At 37.1% G+C, this 24334-nt stretch overlaps 1 protein-coding gene across 13 annotated transcripts in view; it reads left to right on the forward strand.

Annotated features, from left to right (window-relative positions):
- Nucleotides 1-24334, forward strand: part of Ophn1 (oligophrenin 1) — a 514511-nt gene that overhangs the window by 59180 nt on the left and 430997 nt on the right. For 2 of the 13 annotated variants that reach the window (XM_063245540.1, XM_063245539.1), the window contains exon 2: nt 13529-13598. In XM_063245540.1, the coding sequence (XP_063101610.1) occupies nt 13529-13598 (70 nt within the window). 13 annotated transcript variants of the gene reach the window in all.

Here is a 24334-nt window from a genome sequence, read left to right on the forward strand (position 1 = left end):
TGACTTATATTTTCTTCTATGTACATGGCTCCTAGGCTTTCTTGGCATGGGCTGGAGGTTTGAGATTGCATTTTGGTCTTTTGTATTTTCATTTTCCTTTATTTCTGTGCCCCATGTGATGTTCCAAAGCTTCTCCTAGGCGTTTTGGAAATCACCTCATTACCTTAGGCTCTTAGGCCTGAATAAAGGTTGCCTAGTATGGTCCAGTGAGGCCCACAGGACCTGCTGTGCCACCTCTGCTATTCCTCGAAGCTGGCTGAGCACCTAACCACTGTGGACGATGGTCCAAAGCTCTCCCATGGCTAGTGCAGATGCGTTGGAACTCACCTTGCATGCACTCAACTCCCCAGATATAATGAATGCCACTGGGCATGGTCTCGCAGGGTGCTGAAACCTCCCAAGCTTAGTCCAGTGTGTCTGGAGCTGTGCGGGCACTTAACTGCTTGGAGAAAGTATCTTAAACCCTCCCCAGGCCCATGCCAGTGCACTGGACTCACCTTTTGGGGCCTCAGTTCCCCAGAATGTCAGAAGGTCACCTAGCGTGGCCCAGTTAGGCCCACAAAACCTGTAAAGCCTGGTATTGTGTGGCTGGCAGCTGGGCAGGCACTTAACTGTTGGGAGTGATGATCTTAGACTCTCCCTGGGCCCATGCCAGTGTGCTGGAACTCACTTTGTGTGGCCTCAGCTCCCTGGATTAAAAGTCGACCATTGCTTTTTATACAATATTAGATTGCTTCCCTTAGTCCACTATGTCCCAAAGGCTTAAAAACATCTTTTAGATTAAAGACATGTGTAAAGTGAATTAAGGTTTAAAAATGGGATGTGGATACTACATCCTTTTCACTTGACTCAGATTGCCTGCATTCTATGGAAACTCGCTTGGTATCCAGACCTGATGAAGATAAGGTTCATTTATTCTGCAGCAATTGTTGGGACTGAGGCCACTTCCAGGTTTTCTACTGACATCTAGGAAATCTGAGGTGTGTACAGATCAGACCTCAGCTATAATGTGGGTGTATGGCTGTACTAAGATAGAGAGAGCAAAGACCATTTCAGAGACTGGGAAGTGGAATAGGGAGGTAATGGGCAAGCAAGTGTTCAACATGTATGTAGGACTTTTATTATTTCAAACTACAGATATACATGACTTTTTTGGACCACATTTGTATCTCAGACCATTTCATATTAAAGACTGTGGTAAAGTTTGGGATATAGCTCAGTGGTGTAGCACCTTTCTGGAAAGTGTGAGTTCCTGAGTTTGATTCCCAGTACTCCTTCTACACCCCCAAAGAAGATGATGGTGAAATATACATAATACAAATTTATCATCTGAGCAATTTTTAAGTACAGTTCAGTAGTATTAAGTATATTCTCCTCCTTGCAGTGTTATACAACAGAGTATTAAGAATGTATCTATATTATATAAACTCTCCTTGAGACAAGTCTTATTGTGTAGTCCTGGCTAGCCTCAACTCTGTGTTCCAAACCACTTTCATCTTGCAACAGTAAAACTCTATACCCACTGAACACTTATTTTTCCCTTTTCCCACTTTGATGACTACCTTTATACTTTCTCTTTACATGATTTTTCACCATTTTAGTTACTTTATATGAATAAAATTATGCAGTATTTGTCCTTTTGTGACTCACATATTTCACTTAGCATAATGGCCTCAAGGATTGTCTGTTACAGTATGTGTCTGAATTTCATTTGTTTAGTATTCAGTATCTCAAGTTTTCATTTTCTCCTCTCTTACTGCTCTGCTTGTGTATCCTCCAAACCACTTCTCTATTAGAATTTTCCTTGCAGCTAGGTGGTATAGTTGTCCCCGTAGCTGAAGAAATTGCCCACCTATCATGCAGCTTGTCTCATGCAGTCCCTGTCTTTCTAGAATTCAGAATGGGATCCCTTTTGCAACTCTTCTTTGCCCCTTTCCCTTGCTCCGTTCGGTTTTGGGTTGCACATAAGATGCATATGAGGAAGTAGCCAGTTGGCACTACTCCCTGAGTTTGTACAGCAGTAGATTTGTGACAGAGAAGTTTGACTTTTAAAATTGAAAGGCACAGATGTTCTCTGAATCCGAAGATCTTGTCCATAGATTTCTTCAGATGGGAATTAGATTATTATTTTAACATCAACACTTTGAAAAGAAAACATGCCTATACATGTGCAGAAAATCCCTGTGGCAATTAAAGAAATGTGTATGACTTGTATTTCAGTAGCCACAAACACTATATTTTCTAAGAATGCTTTTTACTAGTTCTTTCCCTAGTTTAAGTTTCGTTTGGATTTGGTTTTTCAGTTTATTTCATGCCTTCTTCCTTCCCTAAGGGCTGTCTCAGTGTTCTGCTCTGCTCCAGTTAAAGGCATTGGGCACTGATTTTGTATCTGGGCTCTGAGTCTAGCAGTATGACAGTTTCCAAGACAAACTCCTGAATGCATGGATTCCTGAATAAAAAGTGGCCTGCTGGAGGTCATAGAGTTCAAACATTTGGCAGCTGCTCCTCTTCCTACTTAGCAAACAAGGAGTTTTGGTAGCTGGGACTGTATCTTAATATCATCTTCCCACCTCTCTGCCTATGCTTTCATGTTGGCTTGTTTTAATCCCAATATTTTTGGACACTGGCATTCTCTCTAGGCAGGATGTCATGGTGTTCAGTTTTCACATGCTTTTGCACCATTGTGGTTCTCCCTTAGGATAGAATTTCCTCAACCCCCTCCCCCAGTTCTATGTTTTAATTTGGATAATGTTTTTTTTTTTGTTGTTTTGTTTTGTTTTGTTTTGTTTTGTTTTGTTTTCTGAAAGGAGAGTGAGAGAGAGAGAGAGAGAGAGAGAGAGAGAGAGACAGACAGACAGACACATACATACTATTAAAAACTACTGGTCTTATGGGGAACCTGTTTTGACTCTGTTATTAAAATGTATGGAGTCATTTGCAAACCCAGCCTTATAAATACTCCTCAATATCTTACCAGGACCTGTTTCTTTGGTTTCTAGTTCTTTTACTCCTTTTCTTTTGGAATAACACATTAATCACACATATTACTGGGGTTCATTGTGATATGTGGTGTTTATAGCTTTATAGTTCTTACCAGGCTGTTGAAAAGAAAACACCATGAGAACTTTCAACATAACATATGTAACAGGGTTTGTTTACACCTGGGTTTAATGATTAGATTCCTACTGACATTTAGTCATTTCCTTTGTTTTTGCTTTGCAAACCAAGCTCAGCATTTTACCATATCTCACTGACATCCTTATTTTCATTTATGGTATTGCTAGCATGCCAGTCAGCTAGACCTCAAAGCCAGCCCTTCTGCTCATTTCCCTTATCTCCCTTCCTCCCTCCATGTATACCTCTTTCCCTCCTTCCCTTTCTTCTCATTCCCTGACATCTAATAAACGGCCAAATCTGGTAGGTGTACTTTAGTAGCATCTGTTTTATTCTTTTCAGTACTGAGGGTTTGAAAAAACATACTGGGGGTTGAAGACCTTGGATCAAAACTTTATACTGAGCTACGTTCCCAACCCCTTGTCCAAGTTGGGTTTAAACTTGTGATCCTTTTGCCTCAGCTTCCCAAAATGCTAGACGTACAGGCATGTGTCACTACTCCTGGCTTCTAGCAGTATCCTTTGCATTTATTTCCTCCTTTCTCTCATCCCTTTCCCTGCATTTCAAAGTCTTGTTACTTTTCATTTGAGAAAACACTAAACCCCAACTATCTCCTCTCCCTTTACTTGTTTCTATACTGATCACAGAGGAACTGTCCCAAGACAAAACACCACTGATGATGCCACTTCTTATTTAGAAACATTCAGTGGCTTCCCACACTGCCAGCTTCAGGAAAAGAGTGTTCGGCTTGACGGGCCAGTCTTTTGTGACCTGTGCTCCTAATATCTCCAACTTTATCCTTTGCTTTTAAACTTACTTGGATTTCATAAACTTATGCTTCTTTTCATTCCTCTTTGTTCTGGCCATTCTTTTCTCTTAGAATGCTCTTGCTTTTATTGTCTCTGTTGAAGTCCTCTGCTCTCATAGGCCCGCCTCAGATCTTACCTTTTCCTTGCATTCCTCCCAAATTTCCTCATTTGCATGTCATTTCTTCCTTATTTGAATTCCTTTGGGGTAGTCTACATGTCATGCTCTTTGTAGGACTTTTTTTTATTGGAAATTGAACTCAGCACCTTGCACTTGCCAGGCAGGTACTTTGCCACTGAGCTGTATCCCCAGCCCCTTGTAGGACATTTGATATTGTAGATATTTGTATATTCATCTTCACAACTACATTGGGCGTTCTTGGAAGACAAGAGCTGTGTTTTAAAAGCTTTTATAGCACTGCATAATTTGAAGCCTAGAGCCTGGTTTATATCAGGCTTGCAGAGCATATTTATGGAATTGGTTTTCTTATTCTACAATTTATTTGGAATCTTTCCAAGTCAGACCCCAGTGTCACTATCTTTAGCAGGATTTCTCAATTTAAATTAGCCCTTTGGCAGTTAGTGGTCAGTTGTGTTGTTTATATCACACTTACAGCCATCTATTTTGTTAGCTGTATTTGTGAATATTTCTCCCTTTTCCCTGGTAGAGAATTAGTTTTGATTTATCATTGTATATCCCTTGCCATTTGGCATAGTACATCACTGATAAGTATTCAGTGACAGTTGACATGTGCTACTCTTCCAGCATAATTATGTTACATTTTACATTGCTTCTTGCCTTTCACGATACACTTGTGACCAATCACATACATTTATAGGGTGATTAGTATATAAGACTTTTCTCCCAAAAGTCTAGTAAGAAGACTTTGTAAGAATTGTAAGAATCCTGACTTTGTTAAAGTCATGAATGGTGAAGTTTCAATATTCACTCAGAATTAAGAGCTGTGTATACTGGGGTGGACATAGTATGCATGGGTAAAAGGCTTTGGCACAGCCAAGCACAATGGTATGTGTTGTAATTCCATATTCTGGGAGTCTGAAGTAGAAAGGTTGCAAGTTGGAGCCTGGCCTGGTCAACTTAGTGACTTAACAAGACCTCTTTTCACAGTGAAAAATAAAAGCAAAAGGGCTGGAGATATAGTGAGAATGCCCTGAATTCAATCCCACTATTGGGATTGAAGGGAAAAACAGTTTATGGCACTTAAAAGTATGTTTTTTTATTTTATATATTTTAAAATTAGTTTTATTAATACTCTTTTGTATACATAATGATCCCATTTATCATGGAAATTTGTACCTGTACATGATAAATTTGGATTCTTTTCCCTCTATTGCCCTATCCTCCCTTCAGTCTTTCTCTTCTTCTGTTTCTGCTTTTTCTTTTCTACTGTTACTTATTTATTTCTTTTTAGTAGTACCGGAGATCGAACTCACAACCCCACGCTTGCAAGGCAGGCACTTATGCCGCTGAGCTAAATCCCCAGCCCTCTACTGACATTTTTATTGTTTTCCCTTCCTTTCCCCCTCCACCCTCCATTTTTCCTCTTCCCATTTGAATATTTTCTTCCTATTTCTCAATATTTATCAATTGTCTTGCTCCTTATTTATGCATACAGATTCTCATACCAGAGAAACTATGAGATATTTGAGCATATGTGTCCTATTTATTTCACTTTTAAAATTATGGTCTCAAGGTGCATCCATTTACCTAAACATGTCTCAAGTTGATCCTTCTTTGTAGCAAAGTACTCCATTGTATATAAAAACCACATTCTTTATCCATTTATCCATTAATGGGTATTTGGACTGTTTCAATGATTTAACTGTGGTAAGTTATGCTCCTATAAGCATGGATGTGCTATATCACTGTGGTATTATACTTTTAATTATTTTAGGAAGACATTAAGAAGAAAACCTGGGTCAAATTGAACTTCTAGTTTTAGTGGCTTTTTTATTGTTTCAAGTCTTTGTTTTTCAAAATTTTATTTTATTTTATTAGTACATATATGTAGTATATAATATGTACGTTCTTTGTGGGAAGTTGGTACATGTATATAACATATATTAATTTTTTTTACATATCTTAATTTTTTTGTTTCAAGTCTTTAGAATTGTTATTACTTTACAGGAAAAATGAGGGTCAGAAAAATGATTTAAATAATAAGGATATAGTCAGTTAAATCCAAAATATAGTACATTCTCTAGGAATAATGACCCACTTTCTCTAAGAAATATCCATTATTCTTCAGCCAAATTGATAGTAGAGAGAGAAAGGAAGGGCCAATTATTATAAGATAGATTAATAAGAAGTCACAACGAAGTGCAGTATGAGGTTCTTGTTGGATCCTGGTTCAGTAAATCAGAAATAGACAAATGATTTGGCATTAGATAACATTAAGGAGCTAAAGGTGTTTTTGTTAAACATGAGTGCCTGGTAATTATGTTTAAAAATGTTTTCATTGCTAAGATAGAGTGTATTGTGATGAAATAACTTTTGAATGGTCCTTTACTGCACCTTTCAAAGCCTCTTGGTGAAACTCATAAGATAATCCACTCAAGGGGCTACATAATATGAATGCCCAAGTTGATCCCGCTTGATACTCTAGTTAGATAGTATAATATAGTTGACTCTTATATCTCCAGGTTTCATGCCTACAAATTCCACTAACAATGGATTGGCTTTTTTTCTTTGTTTATGTTTTGAGGTGGAGTCTTGCTGTGTAGTTCAGACTAGCCTTGAACTCACTATGTAACTCAGGCTGTTTTCAAACTCTTGGGAATTCTCCTGCCTCAGCCTCCTGAGTGTTGGGATTATAGGGATGCACCACCATGCCTGGCATTGAAAGTATTTTTTTTAAAAAAAATGTCTGTATTGAACATGAATAGACTTTTTTTCCTGTTACTGTCTCTAAACACTAGCCCCTTACATAACTTTTACATAGTATTGGATGTTTTAAATCATCCAGAAATGTTTTAAAGTATGCAGAGGGATATGAATAGGTTACATGTAAGTTCTATGCTACTTTATTAGAAGGGCCTTGAGCTTTGGTGAATTTTGGTATCTGTTGTGGAGGCTTTGGAGCCAGGCCCCCATGGGTATCAAGACTGGGCGGGGTGGGGGGGGACAGATATCAGTGAGGAAGTGCTGGAGTGGAGCACTACAACTGCATACCTCATGTGTTTGTGGAGCTCAGAGTGGGACCTAGGATGGGGGCTACAGCCAGAAAAAAGCACACCCCTATCAGATGTCTAGGAGCTCCGGGGGTCAGTAAGGCAGGTTATGAGGGAAGCTCCTGCTGGTGAAGGCCGAGCTTTCTGACTACTTTGTCAGTAGCTTACTGATACTGAGGTAGCTTTAGGACTTTGGCCACGTCCTACTGTCAATTGGTATTTTAAAGATAAGCACAACAGTCCTAATCCTGGAGAGTACCCTTATGGTACAGATAGGGAGACCAAAGCACAAAGCCATTAAGGTTGGGTGAGAACCATCTCCCAATTCTTTTTTAAAAATTGATTAATTTTATTGGTACATTTTAGTTATACATAATCACATTTCTCATAGGGAATTAGTGTCTGGACGTGATATATCTTGATTCTTTTTTTGTCATATTCTCCTCCCTTCCTCTTCTCCCTTTTTACCAAAGCTTTATTTCAATTTTTGCCTTTTTTTTGTCCTTTTTCTTTTCCTTTCCTTTCCGCCTCCCCACTTCCTCATTCCATTGTCATTTGAACATTTTCTTCCTCTTTTACAGTATCTTCTTATAATTTTGATCCTCATTTACACTTTCAGTTTCTCACACCAGAGAAAGAATGTGTGTCTGACTTTTTCACTTATGTGTATTGTCTCTGGTTTCATCATTTACCTACAAAAGCCTCAAATTTATTTTTCTTTATGGCTGAATAGTACTGCATTGTATAAAAAAGCATATGTTTATTGATTCATCACTTGATTGGCATTTGGTCTGTTTCCAAGATTTAGCTATTACAAACTGTGCCACTAGGGACTGGGGATTTAGCTCAGCTGCAAAAGCACCTGCCTTGCAAGTGCGCAGCCATGAGTTCCATCCCCAGCACCAAAAAAAAAAAAAAAAAAAAAAAAAAAAAGAAAAGAAAAGAAAAAGAGATACACAAACTGTGCCACTATAAACATAGGAGTGCATATATCACTGTGGTATGATGCTTTTAATTCTTTTTGGAAGATATCCAGGGGGGGAATGGTTGGGTCAAAAGGGACCTCTAATCTTAGATTTTGATGGAATTTCCATACTCATTTCCACAGTGGTTGCACTAGTCTATATTCCTACCAACAATGGAGAAGGTTCCTTATCCCCTACAGCCCCACCAGCATTTGTTATTGATAAGAGCCATTCTTTCTGGGAGGAGAATATGACAAAAAATGAATCAAGAATCAATGAGATGGAATCTCAGTGTTGTTTTAATTTACATCTCTTCAATGCTCAGTGATATTGAGCTTTTTAATATATTTGTTTGCTGTTTGTACTTCTTTATCTGAGAAGTGCCTATTCATTTCAGGTGGCCATTTTTGAATTCAGTCTCTAAATTGGGGAGTCTGATTATTTTGAGTTCTCTATATAGATTAGATAGCAGTTCTTTTGTTTCTTATACTTCATCTGGAAAGTGTTGATTCATTTCAGATGCCCATTTTTGGATTGAGTCTAAAATTTTAAGGATCTGATTTCTTTATATATATTAGGATATTAGTCTTAGCTTGAGGAATAGTTGGTGAAAAATATTTTATGCTGAATTGGTTATCTTTTCACTCTTTTGGTGATTTCTTTTGCTGTGCAAAAGCTTTTTAATATGATGAGATCCCAATTGTTCATTCTTTGTAATATTCCTTGTGTATTAGGGTTTTGATGATAAAATCTTTATACCTCCATCTGCAAAAGTTTTACCTATTTTATCTTTTAGTACTGCTTTTCCTATTGTAGGTCTTGTCTGGTTCAAATTAATTTTAAGATTGTTTTCTCTAGTTGTGTGAGGTATGCTATTGATCTTTTGATTGGGATTGCACTGGATCTGTATGAGTTTTAGAAGTGTGGCCATTTTCACTATGTTGATTCTGCCTATCCAAGAATGGGGATTTCATTCCATGTTTTAGTATCCCCTTTGATTTCCATTTTTAGAGTACTGTAGTTTTCAGTGATTACATCTTTCAGTTTCTTTGTTAGATTGATTATTTCATTTTTATTAATGCTCTTGTGAAAGATACTGTTTCCTTGATTTCTCTTTCATTGAATTGTTATTTATATATAGGCATGCTTTTGATTTTTGAATGTTGACTTTGTGTTCTTCCATAGTACTCAATTTGGGTATTCTCGGAGTCTTTTGATTGAGTTTTTGTGGACTGCTATGTAAAATATCATGTTATCCACAAGTAATGATAATTTAGCTTCTTTTCCTATCCTCATTCCTTTTATTACTTTCTCTTATGTAATTGCTCTAATGTTTTCAGAACTGTATTAGATAGAATTCATGATTGTGGACATCCTTGTCTTGTACCTGATTTTAGAGTAAATGCTTTCAAATTTTGACCATTTAGTATGATGTTGGCTGTTGCTTTGTCATAGATAGCTTTTATTAGATTGAGATGAAGAGCTTCTATTCCAATTTTCTGTATGTTTTTAAACATTTTTATTTGATTTGCTTTTATTTTATTTTTGGGGTACTGGGAATCAAACTCAGGACCTTGCGCTTACCAGCCATGTACTGTGCTGTTGAGCTATGCCCCTTTTTATTTAAAAGAAAAAAAGCAATAAAAACAATAATACAAAATTTCAAAACAAGGTAATAGAGTAACAATGGTTAATTCATTGTGTATTTTATCTTCTGTGAGCTTTTTATAATGATTGATGTAAATGGACCTAGTAGATATCTACAGAGCGCTCCACCCCACAACAACAGAATACACATTTTTCTGTGCTGCCCATGAACTTTCTCCAGAATAGACCACATAGTAGCTCACAGAACATGCTGTGATAAATGCAAAGAAATTGAAATTATCCCTTGCACATTGTCACAGTATAACAAAATTGGAAATAAATGGCAGAAGAAATCACAACAACTGCATAAACACGTGGAAAAAAAATAACACCCTCCTGAACAACCAGTGGGTTATAGATGAAATTAAAGAAGAAATTAGGCAGTTTTTGTGATTAAATGATAATGCCAGTACCACATACTGGAACTTGTGAGACCCAGTGGAAGCAGTTCTACGAGGGAACCTTATAGCAGTGAATTCCTACATCAGAAAAATAGAGTGAGGCCAAATAAATAACAATGTTGGATCTTTACCTTTTAGAAAAAGAAAAAGTTAAACCCAAAATGTGTAAAAGGGAGAAAATTAGAAAGATCAGAGTAGAAATTAGTACAATTGAGACTAAGAAAGCAATACAAGGATCAATGAATTGAAGAGTTGGTTCTTTGAAAGATTAAATAAAATAGACAAACCCTTAGCTAATCTTAGCCCCCAGCAAAAAAAAAAAAAAGAAAGAAAGAAAGAAAAAAGCAGGAAAGAAAAGACTCAAATCCATGCAATTAGGAAAGAAAAGGGCAACATCACAATAGATCTTACAGAAATTTTTTGTACCTCAGATCATTAGTGCCTTCTTTAAGAACCTGTACTGTAATAAGATGGAAAATGCAGAAAAACTAGACACATTCTTTGATACACAAAATTTTGAAAGCTGAGTCAAGGAAATACAAAAAATCCTGAGCAACCCAATATCAGTCAATGAAATTGAGGAAGTAATTAAAAACTACTTACCAAGGAAAGCCCAGCTTCTGATGGATTCACTGCTAAATTCTATAAGAAATTTAGAGAAGATCTAATCTAAACAACAGTCTTCAAACTCTTTAATGAAATTTAAAGGAAAGTAGTATTCCCAAACTGATTTATGGAAGCAAGCAGTGACCTGATACCAAAAAAGAAAAGGATCCAATTAAAAAAGAGAACTATAGGCCAGTCTCCTTAATGAACATACATATAAAAATCCTCATTGACACAGTGGCACACAGAATGCAGCAAGTCCTCAAGAAGATTATACAACCTAATGAAGTAGGATTCATCCAAGTTCATCACGTTCAACATGCAGAAATATATAAATGTAATATTCTACATTAATAGAACCAAACACAAAAACCACATGATCATCTTAGATGCAGAAAAACATTTGATAAAAATCAAATGCTACCAATCAGTGATAAATTGGATGGGTGAGGGTGGTCTACATTATTGTGTGCTATCAAGTAACCATCAAAATATCCATAGTTTGTAACAAGAGTTTATTTCATGGACATAATATATGCTCCTGAAGGACTGGCTCTGTTGTCTGGTCACCATAGATCTTAGGGACTGAAGATGATGGAAACTCCGTTTCCACTCAGGTTTTCTTGATCACTGGGGCAGGTAGTGTTTTCTCAATGGCTTGTCAAACTTCTACTGGAAATAGTACACATCATTTCTCTTTTAAAGATGTTTTTAGTTCATTGTTGCAGGACATAATAAGTTCATTGTGGTGAACTGGTACATGTGTATGACACATCTTAATTGTTTTATTTTTCTTTTCTCTCTCCTGCCCCATTCTCTCCATCTTTTGGTTCCCTTTGTATTTGCAAAAGACATGTCTTCTATTATCCTATTATGTATTATTTATCTTTTGTTTTACTCTTTCAATTGTTTATACTTTGGGCTTCCCATATAAGAAAAGCCATATGATATATAAGCTTGTGTGGTCTGATTTATTTCACTATACATGGTCTCAAGATGCATCCATTTTCTTACAAATGACTCAAATTTATCTTCCTTTGTTGCATAATAATACTCCATTAACTCACATTATTTCTCATTTTACATTGGCAAAAGCAAAGCTCCTGGCCATGTATGTCTTTAGAGGAGGTTGGGAAGTGCAGTTATCAATGCTACCAGGTTAAAAACACAAATACCTGCCACACATAGTAAGAACTTTATAAAAAGGCTGTATCAAAAACCTTAGCCAGGTTACCGGGGCAGTTCAAGGGAAAGGGATAATGTGTTATGCTCAATCAGAACTCAAGTCCTTGGTGCTAGGTACCAGGTGCTGACATAGTGTACTAAATACGATTCACATGATCTTTGCTTCAGAATATTTGTATTCCAGAGGCAGGCAAGAAAGCAAGTAAGCAGACAAGGTAATAGTAAGTTTTGATTAAAAATTGTTAGAGAAATAAACAAGGATGGATAAAGAGAATAACAGAAGACCTTTTGATAGAGTGGTTGAGGAAACTTTCTTAGAAGAGATAATATTTAATTTCAGAACTGAATGATAATAAGTACTGACTACTCACAGATGTGTGGGAACAGGGAAGAACATACTACATAGAGGACACAGTGTGTGTGAAAAGTTAGAGGTTGCAGAGCAAAGAACTAAAAAGTGCACCACTGTGATTGCAAGGTGTTGTGTTGTTGTTTGAGAGCTCAGAGCCTGTGGACCATGCTAGAGATGGGGTATATACTCATTAAGGGTTAAAGATAGCAAGATTCAGGGGATGTGCTTTATTTTGTACTTATTGTGGCTGGACAGTGGAGGACAAAGTTGAGAGGGACAAGAATGAATGAAGGGAGACCAGATAGTTGCAGTACTTCATGTGAGAGGTGATGATGGCCTTGTTGAGGGTAGAGATGGGAAAAATTGTAGTAAAGGAATTGTTAGGAGTTTATGTCAGTGTGATTTGCTGATGAATTGGATATCTGATGTGAGAGAGACTCATATCAAGGAGAGCTCTGATTTCTAAATGGATGGTGGGGCCCTTCTCTGAAATGGGAAATTCTGGAGACAAGCAGTTTTGTGGGGGAAGGTTGGAATTAACTTTTTTTTTTTTTGTCTTTTTCCTTTTTATCGGTACCAGGGATCGAACTCACGACTGCCTGCTTACAAGGCAGGTGCTTATGCCACTGAGCTAAATCCCCAGCCCCGGAATTAACTTTTGTGTAGATCGAGGAACCTTCGTGACTCACAGTATGAGGCAACCCATTGCCTCTACATTAGGGCTTAAGCATTCTGAGGTTCTTAATGTGATCCTCATGAAAGGCAGGAGGACCAGATCAAGTGACTTTTTAGCTCTGTGCTTTTGATAGCTCTGTGTTCCTAAATGGTTTCTTCTCCACCATAAAGCATCATCATCACAGTGGTGGAACACATAGAAGAGTTAGAGAACATTTTGTGGCTTGAACATTTCAAGTAAAAAAGATGTTGGCTTCAAGTTTTTGGAAGCCATTCCCCAGGGTCATTGTAGTTGCAGCCAAATTCTGTTAATGGAGCAGTAGATAAAAAACTGAAATATTCAAGTACAGGAGACTGTGGAAAAGGATGATCTATAGGTGAATCTTTCTTGCATTGGATAGAGCGTAATTTGAGGAAAGTATGCACACATTAAATCTCAGCAAGTATATAAATATCTCCTACAATTTTAACAAATAAAGAGCTAGTGAATGAAGGTAGACAAAAAAGTCAAGAGCCAAGATGACGCCAAAGACAACTGCAGTTTCTTTGCAGTACTTTGTGTTCATGCTGCTGATTTTCTTACAGATGCTCAGGTCTAGAAATAGCTGGCTCCAGCACTGGCTTTCAGTCTCTTTTGGCAACTTTTCTGACCCACGTAAGTTGATTAAATCACCTTTTTTGTTTCTCTTGGAGGTTGGAAAATGCCTGATTAGAGAAGAAAAAGCAGTAGTGAGATAGACCAGTATTAGACCTACTAGTGATGAAAGTGAAGTAGTAGCAATAAACAAAGTAATCCTGGGTAATTAAAAGAGGATTAGTTAACCTAAAGAGCAAAAAAATTTTTTGAAGGAAATAGACTCAGGATTGGTAAGCATATGATAAATGAACTCTTGGATATGGTAAGTCCATTGTGTGCACCCTTCAGTAGCTCAGCTGGTAGAATGAAGGACTGTAAACACAACAGACATTTGTGGATAAGTCCATTCTCAAAATGGATTCAGCTACCTGGGTTGCCTATGACAACCCAATATGCCTCAGTAATAAGTAGCCTATGGCACTGATGATGTCTGTTTTTGTAAACTGTCAGAATCTTTTAGCAAGTTCTTGTTGTTTATAGCCAAGTTAGAAACAAAGCAAAACAAAACAAAACAAATAACTAAAGACAAGGCCTTAGTAGTTATAATTTTATCTAAATACAGCTAAGTATAGGCTGAGCGAAATAAAAACCTAGGAGAACTTGCTGGAAGGTGTTCCAGGCCTTCATTTGCTAAGCAATCCTGGTATTGCTCCCAAGGCAAGAGCTGCCTACAGTGAGAAGGTGGTTTTTAGTAGACACCTGGAGAAGATTAACCATAGGAGCAGTTTCTTGCAGATATTTCATGGGAAAGCTGTCCTGTGATAGGGGATGAATAATGGGTAATTATCTAGCCAGTTACCACTTGCCCAGGCTCATCCTGTGAGAGAAGGGTAAAGTCAAAACTCAAATGAGTTGCATTTTTGCATTGCCATAGTAGAAAGAAGCATAGCCATAATTGAAGGAGTTTGATGCTGTGAGTCAAAATAAAAAATGAACATACATTTGACCCCTGAAATCTATATATTTAGCTCAATGGTGTAAATGCCTGTCTGGCAAGCATGAGGTCATGAGTTTGATCCCTGGTTTAAAAAAAAAGATGTGTGTACAAGGATGATCTATGTAATATTATTGGTAAGAAAAAAATGACTGGGTACAATCTAAGGTTTCATCACTGTGAAATGATTAAATAATTATTTTATTGTTTAAGATAGAATACTATGTACTAATATGGAAAATTTCCCCAGACAGGGGAAGAAAAAGAATGTGCAGAAGAGTACTCTATCATATCACCGTGTGTGTGTGTGTTTGTGATAATATGCATATCTTACATGTTTTCAAGTTACCATGACAAATTATAGCAAATTTAGTGGATTAAGACAATACAGGCTCATACCCTTTCAGCTCTGGAGGTTACAAATCTGAAAATTACTTTCTCTGTGCTAAACTTAAGGTGTCTTCACAACTGCTTTTTTCTGGAAACTCAGCAGGGGAGATTCTCTTTACCTGTCCTTTTCCCACAAATATGTATGGCTACTCTAAAGCATCCTTGTGGTTTTCTAAAAAACTGGTTTTCTAAAGCTTGGGTTTTCTAAAAAACTAATTCAGATCAGACATCCTGAAAATACTTGTTGAATGGATGAATCTCTTTCACTATTAGTTTGAAAATGCAGTTGTTCCACTATTTTTACTAAGAATTAATACCAAATTTTAAAAATTTACATTATTTTTGAAGGATGATACTGAGGATCAATCTCAAGGCCTCAGCATAAGTGCTGTACTACTGAGCCACAGGCCCAGCCCCTAATACACATTTATTTTTCCTTCCTTTTTTGCTTTTTGTGGTACTAGGGATTAAATGTAGGACCCTCACACTGAGCTACACCTCTAGTCCTTTTTAAAATTTTTGTTTTGAGACAGGCTCTTGCTAAGTTGCAAATTTGCCTGGGCTAGGCTTGAATTTGCCACCCTCTTGTCTCAGGCTGCCAGAGTACTGAGATTACAAGTGTATCACCACCATGCCCAGCTCCTAATGCCAGATTTTTTGTGCATATAATATTTATGTTCTGACCACAGTCCACTTCTTAAGGCTTTTCTCCTTCCCATGTATATCCTCCCTTCCTGCTTACTGAATTACTGTTTGCTGAAATAGTCCTCATTCTTGTACCTCTTCTTTGATTAAAACTCCATTCTTTTCCTGTGCTATTCCCTTTGCCTGCCAGGCCCTTCATACTTTTTCTGTTTGAAAAATTTATGCATCCTTCAAGCTCCAGTTCAAATTTCTTCTGTATGGGCAGTTTTCTGCATGGCACCCACACAGTCAGATGACTATTCTTCTATACTTCCAGTACCTTTGATTAAATTCACCATATTGTATTATAATTATTCAAAGTCTCTGTTCTTCCTATGATTCTTTCCAGGGTAGGGATCATGTTTTATTTGTCTTTGTTACTCCTTGCACCTAACACAGTTTGCCAGATAATCGCTCCCTAAAATAATTGATCATTTGTTGCACAAGTATTTATTGAACATTTCCTGTATGTCTAGCACCATAGTAGGTATTGCGGTTGGTGTAGTGAAGAGTAGAAGCATAGAAATCAGTTAGGAGATTGTTGAAATAATCCCAGCAAGAGCTAATGGTGGTTTGAACTAAAGTGGTGGAAGAGATAGTAAAAATGTGTAGGGATTTAGTATAGTATTTTGTAGAGCCATCTTTACGTGCCAGTGGATAAAAGACAGAAGACAGAGAACAGAGAATATAGTTTGTGCATAAATTCGAGATGCCTGTTTGAAATGAATAAAATAGGGATAGCTTTGGTGTTCTGGCTTTGTTACCCCTTGTTTACTGTTCTGATATTTGAGAATAGAGGTGAGAGAAGGAGGCATATTCTGCCAATTAAAAATCAGTTCACTCTGGCATTAAAGTTGTGTTTTCATTTAAGATTTTTTTATATTCTACCCTTTGCAAATGTTAGATGGAGACAAGATATTGTCACCCGCCCCTTCCTTACTCAATTTAGAAAATAAACTGACCCACACAACTGGCTATGTGGGTTGGTGATGGTTAATAACAGTTGCAGACAAATTGGCCCAGAAACATCAGCTGATGAGTGGGAAGGTAAGTGTCTGCTTCATCAGAACCAAATGTGGATGTGAGCTTTCCCAGTATATATGAGAATTTTCTGGTAACAAAAGATTCTTAGAAGCAAGACAATGCTACACAATAAAGATGATTGTTCAGCATTGGATTTGGCCTTATTTTGAAACATTGTACCCTAAAATTTGGATACTAGCCAAGGGTGGCCTTTGGCAAAAACTAATGCAGAGTCAGTTTTGAATTTCTGGAACTGCACACTATATTCCAGGAGGTTGCTGCCACGGTGGGCTAAACACAGGGGTCTGCCTTTTCTGCCAGAGAATAACTGTTCTTGTAAATAAGCCTTTAAAAGGAAATGATTCATTCATTCATTATAATCTATTATCTAGTTTCAGAAAGGAGTTAAATTCAGCTTTAATTAACAATGGATTTAGATAGCATCACAATTTATATCTAGAAAAGGTATTTTTTCTCAAAGCCATCTTCTCAAAAAAGTCTTTTTAAATGTTGGCCTTTTTCTTAGGCTTTGATATTCTTTTATCCCTGATGCTTGCTGTTACATCAGTCAGTAAGTTAATTACTGGTTCACAGTAGTTTGTGGTTAAGTCCTTGGAAATAGAATTTTTATTCAAACTGATTTACCTTGGAGTTGACAAATCATAGAAACAAAGAATTCATTGTTTTTAGTCTGCAAGGCAGAGTACATAATGCAGATTTGTGGAAAAGATTTCAGCAGTAAATTAAATTTATAAGAAAGTCTTCTCCAACTCCACCCTCTTGACTCTTGGGATGAAACTGATAAACAACCACTCATATTCTTTTCTTGGCCCCAGACACATGGAACCAGCAGAGTGAACACCTCACTGTTTTGTGAATAATTTCCCAACTTTTTAGTACTTATCCCTAACTCAGACTTACTTGGTTTTCCAATGTGAACAACAGAGTCTAATGGAACTTAGTGTTTGGGATTTTTTTAAACATCTGCTTGTTGGTTAATGGAACATCTGGTTGAAGTTAATAAAGTTCTTCCAGAGAGAGACAGAGAGAGAGAGACAGAGAGAGAGAGAGAGAGAGAGAGAGAGAGAGAGAGACAGACAGACAGACAGAGACGGAGAGAGACAGAGAGACAGAGACAGAGAGAGAAAGAGAGAGAGAGGGACAGAGAGAGACAGAGACAGAGACGAGAGAGACACAAAGAAAGAGAGAGACAGAGAGAGAGAAAGAGAGAGAGAGAGAGAGAGAGAGAGAGAGAGAGAGAGACTTAAGTTGTAAGGTTCACTGCCAGATTCATATCTCATGCTGAGTTCTCTAAGAGGTTTTACTAATCAGACATTGTAGGAAATGAAGTGGAACATAATTCCTTTCTTTCCCTTTTTCTTTGTTCTGCATTTCTTATGCAAAAGATGGCTATATATCACTGTTTGGAATTTCTAGAACAATCACAATGTTGTATTTTGTTGTTATTGTTGTTACATTGGCCTATGGAAAAGAATTCTAGGAATTGATGACATTTTTTTTGGTACTAGAATTGAACCCAGAGCTCGCTACATATTAGACAAGTGTACTACAATTGAACTATACCCCAAATCTCTGTAAAATTTATTTTGATAATAGAGTCTTGCTGTGTTTCCCAATCTGCCTTGATCTGGTGATCCATCCTATCTCCTGAGGAGCTATAATGACAGGCATGTGCCGCCATGCTGGGTGAGATCTTAATTATTTTGTCCAGTTTCTTTCTTTTCTGAGAGGAGGGCAAGTTATATGCTCTGGTAGTCAGACAAGATTGTCCTTTGTTGTGTTCATTCTGGATACTGTGTATGTTATCCATTTCTATTCATATGTTCTCTGCGATAAGTGGTGCTGAGGATTGAATCCAGAACCTTCCATGTGCTAGGCAAGCATTCTACCACTGAGCCACACCTCCAGCCCCACAATCAGTTTTAGAATATATTCAGCACTCTAAAAGGAACCATGTAGTTATTTTTACAGAGGCCTATTTTTTAAACCTAGGTCAATATTCATAATAGCTAATATTTGGCAAGAGTTTATTCTGTGTAGTAGGATGAATACTTGCGTGTGTGTCTTATTTAGTATTTGTAATGAGCCCCTGAGGTAACTGAGGCATGGAGTTTAAAACTTAATTACAATCAAAGAGTTCATACATGATGAATCCTGGATTCTAACCTATACTACCCAACTCTATAGTTTTTAACATATCATACCACTGTCATGTTTTGGTTCTCAGAATGATTCAAGTACAGTTCTTCATTTATGTGAACTGTGATTTGACATTTTCTATCATAAAGAAGTCAGTGAATCAAATCAGTACTTGTTGATGATTTGCTATATACCACACACTGGGACAGAAGCATTGTGAGATAAATAGAAAACAGGAGAGCAGAGGGAGGGAGGGAGCAAGGGAGAGAGGGAAGGAGATGACGAGAAAGAGAGAAAGAGAAAGACAAAGAGAAAGAGAGACAAGGTAGGGCTACACTTGAGAATGTCATACATGTGCACAGAGGGTTGATACTGTTAAACTTAGTGTAAGGAGAGGATAATGGGGGCTGAAGTGATCAGTGAAGACTTCTGAAAGAAGTGTGTTCTAGTTCAATCTAGATGAGAGTAAGAACAAATGGATAGGGGTGGCAATCCAAGGAAGTATGTTGCAAGGACCTTGAGATAAGATGAAAATGAGAGACTGTTATTCACATTGTGGAGGGCCTCACTTTTCATTCATTTTATTGATATATATGGAACTCTTTCAGATATTTAGGGAAGAGAAATGAGCAAAAGACAAAAATCTTTGTTCCCAAAGACCTTGAATTCTCTTTGGAGAAGTAGTTGAAAAACAAATTTGTTACATGATTTGAAAGTAGGATTTAAGAAAAGAAGTGAGTATAGGCAGTGTCACATGTAGTAGATGTGGCTGCAGGTTTAGATTTCAAATTTTTCTTTCAGATATCAGACTTCTCATACTGCATTTTTAGCTAGCATTATTTTTGGGTTTACCTAAGAAGTGAGAAGTGTGTTGGGAGAGAGGCCCATGAAGGAAGGTCAAAGGCAAGTGAGACCTTGACCTAGACTCTCTGGATCTTCAAATTGTGGCATCGTAGAAAAATCAGTTTTTGGATCCATAAGGTTTGGACTCAACTAGTAACCTTAGGTTACTTTAGTTCTCTAAGCATAGTACCTTACCAACAAATGAATTATGAGTATTTATTTGACCTCTTGGGGCAAGGTCTCCTTGAACTTACTATGTAGCTCATGCTAGTCTCAAAATTACAGCAAATCTCTTGCCTCAGCCTCCAAAGTGCTGTAATTTAAGAGTGTACCATCATGCCTGGCCAGAATTTCTTTACATAACGTGAATGAAAATTTGCTAGTTGTACAGTGCTTGCAAAAACAAAAAGATACTCTTAGGAATAGTGTCAGTGAAAATTACATTTCTGTTCTTTTCAGTTATTCCAGAATTCTGAGAGTAGCATTTTAATGTTTCATGTCAGCAAAGTCATGAATTAGAATTATAAATCACAAAGTATACTAGGTTCAAGGACTGTCTAAGAGACAATGTGCTAGATACTAGGAGTGTAGTTGTGACCACAACTGCTTTTACTCTGAGAGCTTCCTTTCTGCCATGTTCAAGGCTGCTGAAGTGATGGACGATGTGATTACATATTACGTGCAGTGCGGAGCTGGCCATGCTTACCCCTTATCCTTATTATGATGGGCCCTCCCACTGCACTGACTTTGCAGCTAGTTCCTTCTGCCTGAAGCACTCTTTCTTGACCTACTTTCCTAGTAAAGTCTTAATTGCATCCAGTCCTCCCTACTCTAGGAAGGCTTTTGCTGACATCTTTCCCAGTGTCAGAATTAGTTTACTCAGCCATGCTGGTATTGATGTCCTTTTTATCTGAGTCATAGCCTTTTCATAATGAGTATTGATGCCAAACATATTTTCATGTACTTATTTTCCATCTTTATATCGATGCCTTCTTTGGTTAAATACAACTGAGTTTATTTTCTTTTTAGTTTTGTGAGTCTATTATGTTTTTCTTTTTTTTTTTTTGGTACTAGAAATTGAGCTCAGGACCTTGCACTTGCCAGGCAGGTGCTTATGACACTGAACTATATTCCTGGCCCTCATTATGTACTCTTGATATAGTTTTTTTGGTCTAACATGTAATTTGCAAGTATTTTCTTCTAGTCTGTTGCTTCTCTTTTTAAAAATCCTTTTATCAGGGTCTTTCACAGAGCAAAAATTTTGTAGTTTTAATGAAATAAAATTTACCTTTTGTTTTATGGATTTTGCTTATGGAGTAATGTCTAAGAACATCCCACCTAACTCTAGTTAATGAAAACTTTATCTTCTGTGTTCTTCTAGCTTTAGATTTAATTACTATGTTCAATTAATTTTTGTATAAGTTGTAAAGCTTAGGTGGCAGTTTTTTCCCTAGTTGCTCCAGCACTGTTGAAAAGCCTCTAACACTTCTTAATTCTGACATATTTTCACTTAGTTTTTCATGGCGCCACTTTTATTTTCTCTAAAAAGTGGGTAAGCCAGGTGGGATGGCACATTTTATAGACCCAGCTATTTAGGAGGCTGAGGTAGGAGATGTACTGCGGACCAGGAGTGCAGGATTAGCCTGAGCAACATAATAAGACCCAATCTCAAAACAAAACAAGAAAAAAAAAACATAAAATAGGGACAGTAATCGAATTTAATTCATAGGTTGAGGTGAAGATTCAACACTATATATGTTAATGCCTAGCACGTAGTAAATAATAGCTATTAAATATTTATTTTATGGAGTTTCAAATTTTGAGGTTTGATTTTATAATTCACAAAGTTTGGTAACAGAATACATTGTCCATTTCATTATGTCCAAGGATATTGGGGTATATGGGCCACTGCTGAAATAAAGTTCTGTTAGTTTCTGGGGATGGTGACTGAAAACACCTGTAGTCAGGAAGCTTCTAATTGGAAGAGGAACTGAGGCCAGCACCAGGTCAGTATTGGACAAGAAGACTGTATTGCCAAAACCATGAAATAAATAATGAACTCAGAGGTTATGGACCAAAGAAGTAAAGGCAAAAGAATTCTGGATTATGACTGTGAAGAAAGCAGTGTTTTGAGGCTTTGTTTTATGGAGTACTGGACCTTTACCCTTGTTTAGGCTTGACCTTCAGAATGCCCTTTGCTATTTGCATTTGTAGCTAATAGAATCCAGTGTAAGATTGTGTTTTGCTGTGAGTACCTCTGCTTTGAGGTCAGCAGCCTGGGGTGTGCCAGGTCCTCTTTGAGCAGAGGAAGCTTACTAAAACATACTGCTCAGCAGAGCTGAAAAGGCTGAAGGACCCTCACTGGAAGCTGATTGTGTTTGTGGAAGGTCTTTCTTTGTCTGGGAGCCATTTCTAGAGTTGAATACTATAGCTACTTTGTCTATCCTCACAGTGCTTCCTGGCACCCTGTGCCATGTAGCAACTTTCTTTAGTCCCCCTGCTAAAGAGCTGGCAGTCACAATACTTTTGTCCTTTCTTTTTGAGCATCATAATTTAGAGATCATGATTGAATAAATCTTTGTAATATACATGTTTAAGATATGCTGAAAGAAAGTATGTTATTAAGTGAAGAAATTGTAGCCAAAAACAGTCTGAGGAGAGCCTTGTCAGTCAGGTCAAGTGTAGTGTTTTACAAACTGCATGGAGTAGTGTCACTGAAAGTTGATAGTACAATTGAAGTTTATCTCTGAAATACTAGATATGAGAAAACAAACATTTTATTGCATAGCACTAAAGACCAATTTAATAAGGGGTTTTTGTTTAAATCTCTAATATTATAATGATATCTCACTTCAGCCCTTTGCAGTTTGGAAGATCTTATCACATTTCCTATTTAATTTGATTCTGACAACAAGATGAGAGAAGTAGGGCTGTTATTATTATTTATGTTTTACATACGTGGAAGCTGTTGCAAAGGTTGAGCTGGAGAGTGCTATGATATACATAGTAGGCATGGACTCTGGGGTAAACTGGGAAAATATTATTAGAGGAAAATCTTATCTAAGGAAGATATATATAACATAAGTTGTGTGACTTTGACCATATGTAATTAGAGCAGTGACATAAATTAAATTCAAAGTATTGTAAAAACTATCATTAATGTTTTTAAAATTTGTTCACCATCCCAAACAGAAACTCTTTGATCAAACAACTTCCCAATTCTTTTCCCACTCAGACCTTAGTAACCTCTATTCTATTTATCTGACTGCTTTGACTTTCTTACTTCAGATTTTTCGTAGTAGAATATTACAAGATTCAGCCATGTTGTAGCACATATTAGTATATTGTTTCTTTTTATTGCTAAATAATAAATATTCCATATATAAAATATGTATCCCATATGTCTTCATTCATCTATAAGTATGCATTTGCATTATTCCCACATATTGGCTATTGTGAATAGCACTGCTGTGAACATTTATTTATAGGTTTTAGTTTGAGTCCTATTTTTCTTTTTGTGCCGGAGATTGAACTCATGACTTCTTGTTTGCCAGGCAGGCACTTATGCCACTAAGCTAAATCCCCAGTGGCTTTTTTGCAGTGAACTATTTGAAGTTTCTTCTTACTTCTTTTTGTGTGTTTTCATTTTTATTTTTATTTTTTTATACTGGGGATTGAATTTATGACATTGCACTTGCCAGGCAAGCGCTTGTGCCACTGATGAATGCCCCAGCCCATTCATTTGATTTTTTTTAAACCTAAAGCCTAGAATTTTTTTCTTTGAGTCAGGGTTTTGCTATTTATTCTAGTCTAGCCTGAATTTGTTATATAACTATGTAGCTATGTAGCCCCCTCTAGCCTCAAACTGTTGGTCTTCCTACCTCAACCTCCTGGTTCTGGGATTACAAATGTGCATCATCATGCCTGGCTCCTGTGTATTTTTGAAACATATTTATGATTGTCATGGAGATGACACATTTAGCATCCTACATTTATAATAAACAATTTTGAATCGATGCTAATTTCACTCCAATAGGAGTATTGCAATCACCAGTTATCATCTGGTTCAGGCTTTATATTTTGCTTTTGGGTCAACAGAGGCCCAGAAAATCACAAATGACTTGGTTATGGATATGTAGGAAGTTATATCATAACCAAGCCTAGAATCCAGGTCACTGATTCTTATTCTGGCTACCTTGCTGTCAGGGGTCCAGTTGTCTCCCAGTTAGTACTTTGCCTTGCAACTACTTTCTTGCTAATCTGTTAGTGTTGCAGATGTGTTAGCAGTGTGTTCAAAGTGGAAAGAAGAGGAGGAAGTAGGATATCTGGGAGTTTTACTTTTCATTATTTTTATTTTTTATTTTTTGTTTTTTTGGACAGTGTTGGAACTTAAACCCAGGGCCTCACACGTGCTAAGCAATGAGAAAAATTTGCTGAAGTTTAGCAGTCTACACTGAGTGATTTTTAAAAGCATGAGTGTAGGATTCAAAGCGGACTTGTTTTCTCACCATGAGACTCTGAAAAGCTATTTAAGCTGTGAGCTGAACAGTCTTAGAATTCTTGAAAATGGTGATGTTATTCCACAGTGGTTTTACAGTGTGAAATGTGGCATTACTTCTAAGGCTAGTGACAGGCACATGGTAGATGTATACTAACCTCTACTTTTCTCTGTTACCTCTTGGAGAGAAGTAACTCTGTTGATGTTTTCTCTTTTCAGCTC

Source organism: Cavia porcellus, unplaced genomic scaffold, assembly GCF_034190915.1.
Source record: "Cavia porcellus strain 051 isolate PalLab524CR breed Dunkin Hartley unplaced genomic scaffold, mCavPor4.1 scaffold_3, whole genome shotgun sequence".
Taxonomy (NCBI): domain Eukaryota; kingdom Metazoa; phylum Chordata; class Mammalia; order Rodentia; family Caviidae; genus Cavia; species Cavia porcellus.